General features: G+C 31.9%; 1 protein-coding gene across 1 annotated transcript in view; it reads right to left on the bottom strand.

Moving 5' to 3' along the window:
* Cfap47 (cilia and flagella associated protein 47) overlaps nucleotides 1-17,054 on the bottom strand; it is a 410,015-nt gene that overhangs the window by 33,287 nt on the left and 359,674 nt on the right. Inside the window, exons 58-61 of the mRNA XM_071606058.1 lie at nucleotides 14,694-14,853; nucleotides 12,911-13,005; nucleotides 8,591-8,746; nucleotides 1,020-1,191 (exon numbers count right to left, since the gene is read on the bottom strand). Coding sequence (XP_071462159.1) covers nucleotides 1,020-1,191; nucleotides 8,591-8,746; nucleotides 12,911-13,005; nucleotides 14,694-14,853 — 583 coding nt within the window. The remainder of the gene's footprint in view (nucleotides 1-1,019; nucleotides 1,192-8,590; nucleotides 8,747-12,910; nucleotides 13,006-14,693; nucleotides 14,854-17,054) is intronic.

The raw sequence follows: 17,054 nt of genomic DNA, 5'->3' as shown, positions 1-17,054 counted from the left end.
ATATTGTTCTCCTTCTAGCTGTTGCTGAATATTCCATATCATTAAACTAATGAAATTACATAACTAAATAAAAAATACTAGCAAATGAACATAGAAAACTACAAAAATGAAATGGAAAAGAGGGCAATGTCAGCATTTATAGTGCACTATTTTCTTGTAGCTTGCATTTATTACTGCTTCCTGAAAATGATTCTATTATTATTTTGTTATTAGAATACATATTCATAGCCACTTCAAATATATGCATACCTATATCAAATACATAGTTGCAAAGTTTAGAGGCAATTAAAGCACAAGTAATATTTTCAGATGTTTTGTGTATTACCAAGTTTTATATTTTGTATATATTGATTCTGATCAGTATCTCTGCATTCAGACACAAATAAATCCCTATCTCAGATTTGACATACATATAATATTTATAAATGCTAAGTGTCAGTAGCCCAAAGAGTAAATATAAAGACATTGGATGAGATTTCCTAAAGGGGAAACATCCAAAGCCTACTATTCTTACACATTCACATACGTCTTAGTAACAGATGTGTAATGTTATGGTGTTAAGTGGTAAAGGGTAATGAAAGCAGTTGCAATGTAGAACATAATGTAGGCATTCTCATCATTTGAACTGGTTCTGTTCTGAAAAGTAGCATCAAGAAATATGTTGCCATTGTACATCCCTTGGTCAGTTTCTTTAAAAAAGATATTATAAAATAGGCAATTGTTATCTTTTGTTAAAAGGACACTCTAATGACTTAGGGAGGTCAGTTTCTGAAAAATAGCTTAGACTTCCAACCATTACACATTAGAATATTTTTCATAGTTTACTAGCTGAAAATAATTTAGCCCCAAACATTTCCCTTAATAGCATCAAAGAAGTAATATGATCCAAATGTTGAAAGATGGAAATAAAAACCAAACATTTAATTTAGTTAGATTGGTTTAGTTAGCAATATTAGATAATTTAGTTAGTTGAGAGTAATAATATTATTTAAAGAAAAAGACAAGTAAAGCAGGTTTACCTCAATGGTTTCTTTGGTGTAAATGTCAGATTGAAGACCAATGATATCATTTGGTGTTTGATATTATAACTTTTTTTGATCAAATATAAAGCCAAACAGGATTCCAAGTTAGACTTCATAACTTCATTTTCAAACTCTATTTCATATTCAAATTCACGTAGTTTAGGAATTGCTAGGAAAATTAAGATTAAAATATATTTCAATTTAATTAAATATGTAGAGATTGAGCATCAATTTATATATCAACACAAGTCATGCATAGGTATTTAGTGGAAGGGAGAGGCCATAATTATCTAGCTCTGTGTTCATAATGTCTAGTACATTTTCAGCTACATAATACTATGTATATTTTATTAAAAGATAAATAAATAAATGAATGAATGTAAAAAGTAACATAGAAGACAATTCTTGCCCTTCGTAAATCCTTACAGTTCTGGATTATGGAGTAGGAAAAGCCCAATAGAAATTAATGGTCAATATTAACTATGAAATAAAAAATGACATGAGATGTACTCTATATTATAAATGCATATTAAAAGCTATAGATGTGAAATATATAAAAAGATTTAAATTTAATTCAATTTAAACAATTCCAAAACAGCATCTCAAATTATTAGATCAGAATTCTCAATTTCAGATATATTTCAATAAAAGAGTGTTCTTTATGTTTTAGTCTTGAAATTTAAAGACAATATGTTTAGCAACATTTTTTTTTAACCAGCAGGTTACCAGAGGTAACTAATATTAGAGTTTTGTCCACTGCAGAAGAAGAATATCCTAAATTCAGGATTATAATGGAGATAAATGGCAAAAATCTGTATTAAATTTACTCTTCATTTACATGTAAGGGGCTCAAACCACAAATCAAGAAGTCTATTGAATGTGGTTAATAGAAGAAAGATCAAAGAATCATGACTTCACTTAATCCACAACTAAGCTCACTTCTAAAGTCTATCTCTGGTGTATAAAGCTATTCCTTATTATATTACTTTAATTCAGAACATATAGCACTTTCTAACCAATTTTAATAGACAACACCAGACCACTTTTTAGAAGTACTTAATGTTAAATTTTCTACTAAACTCTAAATGAAAGCTTGGCTATGACAGCACACATAAGAATAAATCTCTAATCTCCTAAATTTCTGATTTTCAAATGACCAAAATTATAAATTATTATCCCTGTCATAACCATCTCTGACATAGCAAAATCAGTGTGTCTACATATAATGTGTCTACTTGTTCTGACACTCGAATATGGAAATGTTCCATAGGAATACATAATCCATGCAGAGAAAATAACGTTTAAGAATGTTGAAGTGTTTTAGGAGAGATGAGCTTCCATTTTATTCAAATAACATAATAAAGATTTTTTTAAAAGTGCTGGAGCTTGAGAGCCAAGGCCTCCTGCATGATAGGAAAGTGTTCTACCATTGAGCTACACCCCCAGCTAAAGTTTTCTTTTTTTATTGTAAAGCATGTCTTGAATATACTTTCGGCATCTGTTTCTGCTTAATTATTGAATCCTTTCTGGGAATGGTGGTTGCAGAATGAAACGAGGGAATGAGAAGTTAATTTTAGTTTCAGAAGCTTTGAACCACCTCTAGAGATCTGTTACTATGGATGTCATAATTAAATTCATAAAAAAGTTCTATTAGTATAAGATACATTCATGCTTATTGGCTAGGGGACAAAAGGTGAGACAAGGAGGAATCAGTGTAAGAAAAGGTATAGTTCTTGCCCCTCCAGAGCTTATGATCAAGGGAAGGAACTGACAGTTGCTAATATGAACACTAATTTTAAATTATTTCTGTAGTAACTGCTACCACAGAGAAGTAAAGGAGGCTATGAGAGTAATACTGTCTTGGAGACTTGATTACTAAGGATTCCTGTGGAGGAGACCAATATACCAAAACTGAAGGGTGAGTGAGGGAGGAAACTTCTATTCATTGAAGAGATCTATGGGAATTGTTCATGGTGCATAAACCAGGAAGGCCCATTGAGGAAGAATTTATGTGGGTGGAGCAGACAGAGCGGGAGGACCTTGTACAAAAAATGCAGCTAACAAAATAAGCAAGAGCTAGACCATGTTGGGGTTTGGAAATGATCTGGGATTTCTAAGAATGATGAGAGGGAACTGGTGATTATCATCCAATTTCAGATCTTTTCCAACATTTAGGCATCATGTCTTAGCACTTTTTTCATAGATGATTCTTTTGTATACTTCTGAGAAAAATCATTGAATGCAATTGAGAGGATTAGGTTTTCATTTCAAAATGTCATTTGTCAGTTATTCAAAATGTACCTTCTAGTACATTCTATCCCATAATACCCAACCAGAGCTTTAAATGATAACAATGGTAGTATCTTATACTTATGGAGCACACATTGAGAACCAGGCATTTTCTAAAGATTTCACATGCGTTTATACATTTAATCCTCAAAAAACTCTATAAGAGGAATACTATTATTATTTCCACATTACAGCACTCAGGTATTTATATTCTTGTCAGAGGATGACAGCAAACAACAGAGATGGAGAAAAGGGACAATTAGTAAGATAGTAAATTAATACCAAGAGCAAAACTCCTTCAATTTGCTGACAGACTAAGCTATGAGCACAAATTTGTCCATTATATTAGGTATACAGGAAAAGTAAGGCTGATGGTATTCTCTCTCTTGTTTTGTTTTTTTAGTACCGGGCATTGAACCCAGGAGCATTAACTACTGAGCCTTTTTACATTATATTTTGAGACAGGGTCTCACTACGTTTCTTAGGCTGGCTTTTTTAAAACAGTTTTTTTTTAAAAAAATATTTATTTATTTATTATAATTAGGTATATATGACAGCAGAATGCATTTTGATTCATTGTACACAATTGCAGCACAACTTTTCATTTTTCTGGTTATACATGATGTAGTGTTGCACCAAATGTGCAGTCATACATGTACCTAGGGTAATGATATCCATCTCATTCTATCATCTTTCCTGCCCCCATGCTCCCTCTTCTATCCTCCCTCCCCTTTGCCCAATTAAAGACCCCCCCCCCCCCCCCCCCCGCATTATGGTTCAGCATCCACTTATCAGAGAGAACATTCACTTAGGCTGGTTTTGAACTCACAATCCTCCTGCCTCAGCCTCCCAAGCCTCTGGGATTACAAGTATGCACAACCATGCCTGAGAGGTTGACAGTATTCTTAAGGGTATTCTTATTAGAGCAGGTAGGACAGGAGTTGATCAGAGAAAATAAAGTGAAGAGGAGCAGAGAAAAGCTTTAAAGACTGGAGGCCAATGTGGGCTCACAAGAGTATCACTGAAAAGTTCCTCAAGATATATTTGTGATTATAGACCAAATCTGACATGGGAGTTTACATACAGCATTCAAAAAAGATAGCAAGGTGATTAGCCTAGGGTGAAATGAGACAATTGTGACACACAAATCAGCAAATCAGACAAAAATATAACAGCTTAATTTAAGAACAAAAGTTTTGAATTATAGAACACCTGGGAAATAAAAAGCATGATTCTGATGGACAATTACATAGTGAAACTACTCCTACATTAAAAAGTCCTATAGAGAAAGTCACTGAACAAATCCCTAGAGAAGCACAAACAACACATGGGCCAAGAACTACTTAGGAAGAAGAAATACAATTACAGGGGATATCCTGCCCAGAGAGAATGATTTGTAATCTTCTAGAAGTGACATTACAAACTACAGTCTAAAAAGTGAAGTATGATAATATCCCAGTAGGGTAACATCAATTGATTTATATAATATAGGCATACAAATCCAACATATTAAATAGGGTTTTTCTTAATCCCTTGACAACCGAGTCTGTGTCTTGTTAATTTTGGCATCTTTGGGACCGAGAATAATATCTAGTAGCAAAGATGCTTGCTAGAATGTTGTTCAATGATAAAGGTATAAAAGCAACCAATCCCGGTTAATTCAAAGATGAGTATGAGGAGTTCAGGTAGAGAGGTCACAGCATTTTTATTTAACATGGCTTAGTATTTTTATTGGGTTTAAAAAAATATATGATAAAGATAAAGGGTGGGTGATGGGAAGAGAATGCTGGGGATTCTTAACTACTCCTACTTATCACAGAGAGGCCTATTCACACACGAAAGGGTGAGGGGACATAGTAGGGGGAAAAAATCAGCTTCGACCTGTCTCTTCTATCATGACTTGCCCTGAGAGTAAAAGCAACATATCTGACTAGTGAATCCAGTCACTAATGAAAAATGGAAACGGAACATGAGCACATGAGCCAGCCTCTCTCTTTCTTCCCCAATGTTTTGAATCTAGGATTCATACTTTATTTTCCTCCCTCATGTGTAGATTGTTTGTCTCTGCAGGGAGTCTACAACTGGTCAGTTTGCTATGAATGCAATTGTTACTGTGGAAGGTACTAATAAGCTCAAATAAGTCCATAGAGCCATCTCACTTTCAAATTCATATTTATAATTAATAAAGCTAACACTTTGGTCTCCATATGCCTTATTTCTACATCTGTTCCTCAGTTAGTTTTAAACTCAGATGAGAGAAGAAAAGGATGTGATTAAATTTCACTCCGAAAATCCAATCAGGGTCCAAGCCACAGAAGAGTGCTTTAATTTCCATCCTAAGAGACTTAAGAGATAACAGGAAGCAGAAAATGGCCTGGACAACATAACTCCTGGATATTATTTCATGTGTGGTATGCACTGTAATTAAATTACACAAGGGGGAAACAGTCAATTTGCTTTTGCATATACTAAAGACTAAAATAGCATTCAGATTTATCAGTCAGAATTGTCCCTTCAAAAAGAAAATAGGCGGGAAGGGAGGGCCAAAACAGATATAGAGTGCAAGCACGTTCATTATGTCCTTGAAATAGGGCAGGGAAAGAAAACAACTTATTGCCATATACCCTTAAGAGGAGGATGAGGTCAACTAATTTATCAAATATTTAGATACCATAGAGACAGAAAATATTAAATCGGGAGGGAACTGATTCATTTCTATACAGCAAAACACACTTCATGTAAACAATAAAAGAGATTTACAAATTAAAATGTAGAGAAAAACAGATGAGCTTGTTGAGTTTGGGGTATTGAACAGAGAAAAAGGATATTTTAGAGAGAATAATGGGTGGAGAAAAGCTTGCAAACCTTCCATGTAGTTATTTTCAATATTAGGTATTATTTTTCATCATGAAAAGTAATGAAGCAGTAAAATGAGAGTCATATCAAAATATGTATTTTCAAGAGCTACTTGAGAGATTGTTTTCTTAATATGAATTTCAACGTTTCTGAAATGATGGAAGTAGCTTCCTGACAGACCTTGATTATTGAGGAGGATATGCTTTTTTTCTGGTAGTAAGCTTTAATCAATTTAATTAGCAGAATTAGGGATTCTATGGTTTACAACCTGACAAAGTACAACTTAGGCAATTTAAAGTAGTGAGACAAGCAGAAAAGGCCCCTAGGTCTATTTCTGTAGCTTCCTTTACACTTAGTGTAACATGATATTTGCACTCTTCATAAATTTTTTTAAAAGCACAATACACTATTGTTCACTGTAGGCACTATGCTGTACAATAGGTCTCTAGAACTTATTCATCTTGCACAACTGAAACTTTATACCCATTTCTCCCTCCTTACATACCCTGGCAATTACTGTTATACTCTGTTTCTATGAATTTGACTAATTTAAATTTATTATAAAGTAGTATGTCTTTCTGTAGCTGGCTATTTCAATTACTATAAAGTCCTCTAGTTTCACTCATGTTCTTACATACAATAGAATTTCCTTTTTTTTAAAAAAAAACTCAATATCATTCCATTGTATGTTTATACCACATTTTTTTTTCTATCTACTCATCTGTTGATGGACATTTAGGTTGTTTCTATATCTTAGTTACTGTGAATAATGTTTCAATGAATATGGAAATATGGATATCTCTTTGAGATCCTGATTTCAATTCTTTTGGTTAAGTATCCAGAGGTAGAATTGCTAGATCATACAATTGTTCTATTTTTATTTTTTTGAGGAGCCTTCATACTATTTTTAGTAGCAATTGCACCATTCTTTGTTCTTCACAGCAGTATGTAAAGTTTAAAAAAGTTTCCCCACATCCTTGCCAACACTCATTTCTATTTGCATTTTAAAAAAGAATAATAGTCATGCTGATATGTCATGGTGGTTTTGATTTGTATTTCCCTGATGATTAGTAATGTTGCCTATTTTTCACATAGCCATTGTACATTCTTTGGAGAAATGTCTATCAAAGTTCTTTAGCATATCTTAAAAACTGGTTTTAGGCCTTTTTTTATTGAGCTGTAGGAGTTCCTTATGTATTTTCCAGATTAACCCCTTACCAGATAGGTGATTTGTAAATATTTTCTCTCATTCTAGGCTGCTTGTTTTCATCATGTTCATTATTTACTTTAAAGAAGCTTTTGAGTTTGATTCAGTCCTATTTGTTGATGATTGTTTTATCTACTGTGATTTTGGTTATATCTATGAAATCATTGCCAGGACCATCATCATGAGAAGTTCTTTGTCATGGACAAGGTCTCTGAAAAGAGCATGTTCCAAATCTCCCTACAGGCTTTGATGAGTCTGGTTACACATTCCACCAAGGTGCAGGGAACCTTTAATATCATTACTGCTTTCTTAAAAAGGAAATTTGTCCATGAATTGCTGCTGAATTCGTATGTGTGGATAGGAGGAGGGTCTAGATCTCCTTACTCCATCCTGTTGCTCTCACTCAGTGCCATGTGATATACCAATTATTTGCATCACATAGGTGCTCAAAAAGTTTCAGACTTTGGAGCAGTTTGGATTTGAGGTTTTAGATTAGGGATGCTCTACTTGTAACATATATTAAAGTAATTTGAGATTTTATATAAAAATATGGAATACAAAGTAAAAGCATACAATAAACTTAATTAACTTTATTATCTGAAAACCATTTGGGCATTACATTTAATTTGTCCATTTTTCTATATTTTAAATAAGATACATTCATTCAAGATTTTGTTTCTAAATTTAAAACTGTAAGTTATAGCTTCAATCAGATTCCTTAAATCGGAAGACAGAGTTTTGGAACAAATTAAAGTTGAGAAGAAGTAGAAATTACAGTTACTATAGCTTTTTCCTTTCTCATCGTTGACAGAATCACAATCCATGTCTTATAAATCCAACAATAATATAACTATTGTCATTTTTGAGCTAACTGCTATGTGGAAACAACAAGCATAATAGAGCAGTCTTTAAGCACTAACTTAAATATTATATTGTAAATGAAAATTAAATGGGGGGCTGTAGTTGTAGCTCAGTGGTAGAGCACTTGTCTGGCATGTGTGAGGCACTGGGTTTGATCTTCAGCACCACATAAAAATAAAAAAAAAAATTATAGGTATTGTATCCATCTATAACTTAAAAAATTTTAAAAACTATAAAATATTAAATAAAAAAATTAAATGGGCATGATTCTTTATAACTGAGCAGTCAGCAACCTATGATTCAAGATGAGCTTTAATTTATTTATTTTTTATATCCATGATTATGTTTCTCTTACCAATGAAATCTTCAAAAGCATTACTATATGAATTTCTTTTTGGAAGCACTAAAAATTCTGTCAATTCTGGGGCAGGACTTGGTCCAAAAAAATCACCAATAAGTGTGACTTCCACTTTCTCTTCTACTCGCTTCCTGGATTGACATTTTATGACAACTATAGGAGAGAAATATTTTCAGTTAAATTAACTATTAGGTTATATGATCATTCTTGACAGAATAAAATGAACTATGTCATTAAAAATAAAACTTATTTTGAAATACTTTAAATTCTCATTATCTGGCCTTAACAGACAGACACACACACACACACACAGACACACACACACCACTCATGCAATATATACATATATTGACATCTATGAAACAAGTATGAATATTAAAGAAATATTTAAAAACAGTATGACAAGAGGTAAATCTGTAATATATATATATACTAGATTACAAAAGACTACATTATAATGCAGAAATTTGATTCAGAAACTGAAATAGCCATATCAATAACTCAAACGGCAATTGTGGACATTTAAATTTGTATTTTTTAAAAAATCTGGATGTTCATTTGGTAATATCAAGTTCCATTTTTATATATTATATACTTTTATATATTATAGAAAATGGCTTCAAATGAGTTTAGTAACATTTATTTTGTAATAACCTTTAAAATATTTCTATTAGATTTATTTAAAGGCATATTAAAATTCACATTTGAATTATTTAAGTAAAATATTTAAATTTTCATTTTTTTTTTCAGTACTGGGATTAAACCCAGGGTCAAGCTACCACTGAGCTACACCCCCATTCTTTTCTTTCTTATATTTTATTTTGACACAAAGTCTTGTCATGTTGCCTAGGCTGACCTCAAATTGTGATTTTCCTGCCTCCGTCACTGGAGTAGCTGAGAGTACAGTCGTGCACCACCACACCCTGCTTAAATTTTCATTTGAATTACTTTTTTTAAATTTACAAAATGTACCTTTTTTAGTAGTGAAAAACAAAATTATAATAAATTATTTAAAATCAATGTTAAAATTAACTGCATATTTAAAATACAACATTAAAGATTTATCTTATATTTAATTCTAATAATTTCATATAGAAAGTACAAGAAAAGCTTTCAATTATCTTATTAGAAATCAAAATATTATTTATATGTGCAATCACTAATTATAAAAAGAAGTATTAATATATTTTTTTGGCATTAACTCTATGGTACCATGAGGCCATGCCTACTAGAGTCCACATAAATAAGAATATTATTTCTCTCAAACATAATATATTATACTTTTATTAAGTCAAATGCATGTAGAATCTAAATTGAATATAAGGGGAAAAGGGAATTAATATAAAAAAGCTTTGAAATGTATTATGGGATGGTTTATGGTATCAATAGTAATACATTCACATAAACTGCAAAATTAATTGATGTCCTCAGATATATGTTTTCACAATACATATGATATTGCAATATAAAATACTGTAATAAGTTAATTTTTCATTAAATTTATGTAGATTTTTATTGAACAATATGGACTCACAATAAACAATGTGGATGTATAATAAGGGTAAAAAGTTAGATGTAATTTAAAGAAGCTCATTGGTGAAATGGCTGGAAAAACTGTAAAAGCTTTTCTAGTTATAATTAAGTTCAGTCTTAAAGCATTAAATTGGCCATTTAAATTTGTGATCAAAGTTACAATTGGTATCATATACTGGTCTTTTCCTATAGTCCTTAGGAAATTAGTGCCCTGGCAATGCAAGGCTCACTCAATCACAGCAGGTTCATTTTCCATTGTCTTCACAGTGTGACAGGGAGTGGAGTCCTTTTCCAATTATCTGCCCCAATGGAGAGTAGTAGGTAAGAATGCACAAAGAGAAAAGGTAGCTCACAGAACAACAAAAGCATCTTGGGTTTGCAAATAATCTGAGTGATAGATACACGAAAAAGGAAAGAAATAATGAACTTTGACAGTGATAAAACTGAGCAAGGAAAGCAGTAGTTTATATCTGATTAGTTATTAAATGAAAAAGTGGAGAATGGACTGTACAAAAGCACAAATAATATGTATGTATAAAATTAAACCAACTTGCCTCTCAAGGGCATTTGTAGAGAAAAGTAATTGCCAACAGATTTTAGATTTTCAATAAAAAAGATTTAGTAACTAATATGCAATCTTTTTGAGAACACTGATGTTGCTATTAGGTTGGGCTATTTACAGAACTCATATTTGATTTAAAAATCAAGTAATTACCAAGAAAAGTGACTCAAAGGAAAAATGCCCTGGAGCATGTTTAACTTTCTTTGAAGAAAAATATGCAAGAAATTTATGTTGTTATGTTCTCATAGGCTTTGTTATAGACTGAAAAATTCTGCTTTATGTTTTTAATCTGGGAAAAACAAGACTGTTTCTGTAGTGGATACAAGCAACACTACTATTAGAATTCCAACAGCATGATGTATAGGCTTTATTACATCACTTTTATCAGATGACTGCGTATTATAAATTTCAAATAGTACATCTCTATGGAAAATATACAATCACCTATCTTCTAGAATGAAATAAAAGACATTTGGACATGTATGTGAAATGTTCTGAAGATAATTTATTATATTTGAAACATTTATGTATTTGTTGATAATTTTTTTAACTTGAATAAAAATATTTCAAGGGAAACAAATGACATGTATTGTTAAAGGTATTACTATGTATGTGGATTTTTTCCAGTTAAAATTAAACTGCCTAAGGAAATACGTCATCTTGGTCTTTCTTTTAAGCAATGTATCTTGGGAAATACTTTATTTACAAGCAAAACTTACTACTTTCTCCTTTTTCTAAGAGTGTGGACATAATTTATGTCAGCATAAGTCAAATTCTTTTTTGTTGTTGTTGCTGGGGATCAAACTCAGAGCCTCACAAAGGCTGGGTAAGCACTCTAACATGAAGCTATACCACCACCCTGGAAATCTGATTCTTTACATTTGCAATGATTAGTATTAGAAAGAGAAGAATAAAAGCAAAATTTCAAGACTTTTTAAAACATCTGTGTTTCTCAAGACAGAGATCCAAAACAGCCCTTTGCTTTGCAGATTAATTTAATGGATGTTAGATATAAGGAACTGTACCTAGAGACTGGTAAGGGGTGGGATACTAAATTTCTCTATATGAGTTATCTAAGTGGAATTTTATTTCTTAGTGTGATCCTGGGAAGAAAATGGGAAAATTAAGGAATATAGAAGAAATGAGCAAATTATGGGGAAAGAGAACACATAGAAACTTGAGAGAAGCCTAGAATATGTGGGAAAAAAACAAAGGTATTTAAGGGCAGGGATTTAATGTTGTATCTTGGCAAAGTAAACCTCCCTGAAAACTTTGGTGCATTCAAGAACATCATAAAGATTTGTTTTATATCTAGTATAACTAAGAGAAATGAATCAGCATCCTCACAGGAGAGTTTTTAGATGACTAAGATGACTGTCTTAGATGACGTCACAGAAACTGAAATATGATAATTAAAAGTGACCTGGTAAATGGACGGAATTGGAGAACATCATGCTCAGTGGAATAAGCCAGACTCAGAAAGTCAAGGGTCGAATGTTTCTCTCATAGGCGGAAGCTATCCCAAAATAAGGGCAAAAAGGTGAGTGGAGGGGAAGCCCATGAAAATAGAAGAGAGATCAGTGGAGCAGAGGAAGGGGATGGGAAGAAAGGAAGGAGGGACTGAAAAGACAGGAAGAGTGAAATGAAATTGACCAAACTATGCTTATGAATATACCACAGCAAACTCCACCTTTAAGTATATCTATAAAGCACTAATTTAAAAAGTATAAATAAATACAAGGAAGACCAGTAGAGTAGAGGAAGGGGAACAGGGAAATTGAGGAGGAAAGGGAAAGAGGAAGGACTGAAATGGAGCAAATTATATTCTAAGCATGTGTGATTATGTTAAAATGAACCCCAATATTATGTATGAGTAAAAGGCACTAAAGAAATATAAAAAGTGACATGAGAACAAAAGTACCCAGGAATCTTATAGGTCTAATGCAAGGTTTTATGGGCTGAAAGGGTGAGAATTTTATTTCAACTTGAACTGATATCTGGGTTTTACTAATGGGATGGCACCAACAAATGATTGGTTTTGTGAAAAGTTATCAGACTCTTTTTTGAGAGAGGGAGTTAGTTATATTCTAGCATTCCCACCAATTTCACTGCTTATTTTCACTGGACCTTGAATTTCTTATCTGCATAAGGAAGAGGTGAGATTGGAAGATGGCTAAGGTCCCTTAGAATTCTGATGTATTTTGACTCCAAAATATACCTACCTGAAGGACTTTTAGGGAGTGGTGCCTGTGGGAGTCCAATAAAGGGGTATATCCACTGTATTGTTTGGATTTCTTGATTGTCTACTCCCATAGTTCTAAGTAGAAATTAAAATATTAAGAGAAAACAAAAATGCTTTCAATATTAGCACAGAAGAGCTTATTGTTTATTAACCTGATGGCATTTTAGTAACATTTGTAAATTTAAACTTAGGCAGAGAGAAACTGAAAAAATAGAAAACATATCTTGCAAATATTAATTTTATAAACATCTCTGAGCAAACTTTGGGAAATTATTACAAAGAAAACCATAATAAGATATAAGTTAAAGTTAAGGAGCTTCTGTTCTCTACTTTTACAGGATGCAAGTGGATACATCCATGTTACTAAATGATGATTAATAAAAGATAATACAGTTCTCATGGATTATATTCTAAATTGAACATATAAAACACAAAACACACACAAAAAATCTCATGAAGCATAGGACTTCAGAAAGTGATGAAGAATTTACTTTATAGAATTCCAGTCAAAAGAAAGTGGGGCCAGGCTCAGTGGCACATGCCTGTAATCCCAGCAGCTCTGGAGGCTGAGGCAGGAGGATTGTGAGTTCAAAGTCAGCCTCAGCAACTTATTGAGGCAGTTAGCAACTCAGTGAGACCCTGTCTCTAAAGAAAACACAAAATAGGGCTGGGGATGGGGCTTAGTGGTTGAGCATCCCTGGGTTCAATCTTCAGAACCACCCCCCCCCCAAAAAAAAAAAAAACAAAAAAAAAACACAAAGGGGCATATGTCTAAATATTCTAGGTCCATCATATATCATTAGGAGAATAGCAGTACTAGAAAATATTACTGATCATTGCTGAAGATGGAATTTTCTTGTTAAAATGAAATGTAAAACACTGCAGTTATAAGACCAGTTGTGCAAGTGACTTGTGCAACTGTGTATGACCCCACATTTAGGACTATGCTTGTTTAGTGTACTACCAAAACTGTCTTGAAATTCTTGATCTTTTTTTAACAAGGATTTCCTTGTTTTCATTTTTCACTGAGGCCCACAAATTATGTAGTCAGCTAAGAGTGGTAAAATGCTTAGCAGAATGGATACTAATGGAACCAAAGTTAAAAAAAAAAAACAAAACTAATTATATGCAGGAAAAAAATCTTAAAATCTAGGAGAAAATGAGAATTTCTTTTTAATTAAGAATTCTACCATTATTTAAATAAACTATAATAGCAGAGAAAACATTTAAATTTCGCACCATTAGAAGAGTTTGCTTAAATTTCAGCTAAGAAAAGAGAATACAAATTATCTGCATTTTGGCAATGTTATATCAGAATGTCATACCCACCTGGCATAATGCCATCACTTGGTGAATGCTAGCATCAGAAGTCCTACACTGTGCCCAGATAAGCAGCTTCAGGTTGTCTTCAGAATATTTGTTATTATTGTCCTAGCAGTTATTATTTTCCCAGTCAAAAGGGAGTACCTTTACATACCACTGACTAATTGATAATGGTATTTAAGACGGAACTTGTTCATTACTCTAAACAACAAATTAACAATTATATATATATATATATATATATATATATATATATATATATATATATATATATCTCCATGTAACAAATGTATTTTCCTCCTCTGAACATATGGGTTTCAGCAGCTCAGAAAATATTAAATCATGAACTTTATAGCATTTATATATAACATGTAAAAAAAACCCTATTACATCAATGCCAGTCAAAAAAAATCATTTTCCTGTCTTTAATTAAATGTTACCTTTTAATCTCTGTATCCAATTCATCAAAATTGTCAATATGCCATTTTTCTCCATTTGCTCTCATCATTTGAACAATGACCATTGTTTTGCATAACTTCATAATTTTGGGCATAAATAACACTGGGATATCTATATTTCCTTTAGGTGGTAATGCAATTCCTGAAAAATACACAAAAAAATTTAAATATTATAAAAACTTACAGAATGTGAATTTAGCAGTACAAAGTACTCATCTAATTCTTTCAGTAATTCTTTTAAGTTTTTCAAAATTGCTTCTGAACAAAAAAATATGTTATGTCAAATTCAATGTGTACTTCACTATTTTCCCTCAAATGTCATTGACACCGTACAAAACCACATTTTATCCTGAGGTGAGAAATTTATCTTGAAAACTTTCGTTGTACTGAGGAAATGTTGAAAGTAAAGGCTGAGTTTTCCCAGAATGATAAGAGAACCATAAAACCCATGAGTCTTTTCAAGTTTTACCACATTTTCTAGGAGAAAGTGCAGCAATTTTACAGAGGAAAAAATACAGTGATTTTTGATCCTTTAATTTCTTGTGTATTTTTTTCTAGACTATAACATGATCATGTTTCTATTTGGAGCCCCCAAATTGTGGCAAGTATATCTGTGTAATTATTTAATAAATCCACAGGGAAAGCCAAAGCTTATTTGGAAAAGAAAGGTGTCTTTGCTCCTAGTTATTAAAACAAGAAGGCAGAAAAGCTGAAAGCATTTTCTTATGCTCTGATTTGAATTGTTCAACCCTTTACAATTGCTAAGAAACATGTTATCCATGAAGCCTGCTGAGTCCCAACTCTAGAGATTCTGATTTATTACCTCTGAGCTGGGGCCCAGGAAACTGCTACTTAAGTAGCACCCATTGTATCTGGAAGCAGATGGTTATGAGACCATATTTTGAAAGAAAAAAGTCTTTTGGACAAGTATGAAGAGATTAGAGGAGTGGTGAGCTTCAGGCCATTTTCAACAATGAGGGTATCCATGTGATGAGTGTCTACCTTTATTTTGATGAGTAAAGCTACTTCTTTACACCATAATAAAGAATTATTGAGTACACTGTTTTTTTAAAAAAATATTTGTTATAAGACCATTAATCAAAGCCATTTGACTAAGATAAAAATACTAAACTATTAAGAAGATAAAAAATGGAAATAGAAAATGACCCCACTGCAAAATATCCAAATTCAAAATTTTAAAATTTTCATATTTTAATTGTATTTCCCAAGGAAAGGAAAATGTTCTAAGGTCTAATACCATAGTTAATAATCATGAATAATTAATAAGATTAATAGTTAATATCTACTGGATATTGACTATACTCTAGGATCTGTGCTGTTATTTATTCAATATTTTATTTAATTCTCAGAAAACCAACAAAAATTAAGCGCTATTATGTTTTTCATTGTAGATATGGCAAAACTGAGAGAATATGTTTAAATAACTTGTCCAAAATCTCACTGAAAGATTGTATTGTTTTCTAATAATGCTAGACATCTAAAATGTCTATTATTTTCAACTCTGTCTTTATGAGCATTATATTTTAATGAATCATTGTTGTGTGAAAGAGTTAATTAAAATAGATATGTACTCTAAAGAATTATCAGTCTTATATAATATGAATATCATTATATTTTGCATGCACAGAGATGTTGGTAAGAAGTTGTAAGGTATGTTTGAATTTTGGATCTACTCTTTGGTTTTCTGTTGGAATTTTTATTGTGGTTCTCATTCTTAGTACAATAAAAGAGATCTTCTATTGCTTCTTTAAAACTATAAACTTATTTCCAAGGTAATGAAAAAGTAAGCTAGATGAATGTATATTTCAAAGGTCATAAGTGCAAATCCTATTAAGTCTAAAGCATATAGAAATTTTGGTCTTCTTTTTAATTAAAGTGAAATTACAGACTAATTCATTTTAAAACACGTTTGGATATAAACAGCAAGCACTGAGTCAAATAAACCATGCCTGTATTGCCAAGCAAGCCAAGCTTAGGAATTATCATTTGCTCCTACAAAGATTGTATTATCACTATAGATTATGTTATCACTAAAAATAAACTTAGGCTTTCAATAGTATAAGAGTCAAGACAGATAAAACAAGGTAATTCATTATTTATACTACTGTGCTTTCTTGTAACATTTAAATTGAAAGCATGGAAAGATAATGCCATGACAAATAAGTCCATTTAATTAAAAATCTAGTAGAATATTTGTGGTTGTAATCTTTTACCAAGCCTACAAGTAGAACTATAGTTGACTCCTGAATTTACTGCAAGATTCTTCTTAATATATTTATTATATTATTGTATATTATTGAAGTATATAATAATATATACTAT

Source organism: Marmota flaviventris, chromosome X, assembly GCF_047511675.1.
Source record: "Marmota flaviventris isolate mMarFla1 chromosome X, mMarFla1.hap1, whole genome shotgun sequence".
In the NCBI taxonomy this organism is placed as follows: domain Eukaryota; kingdom Metazoa; phylum Chordata; class Mammalia; order Rodentia; family Sciuridae; genus Marmota; species Marmota flaviventris.
The sequence above is the reverse complement of the archived record's forward strand: the minus strand, read 5'-3'. Positions and strand labels throughout refer to the sequence as shown.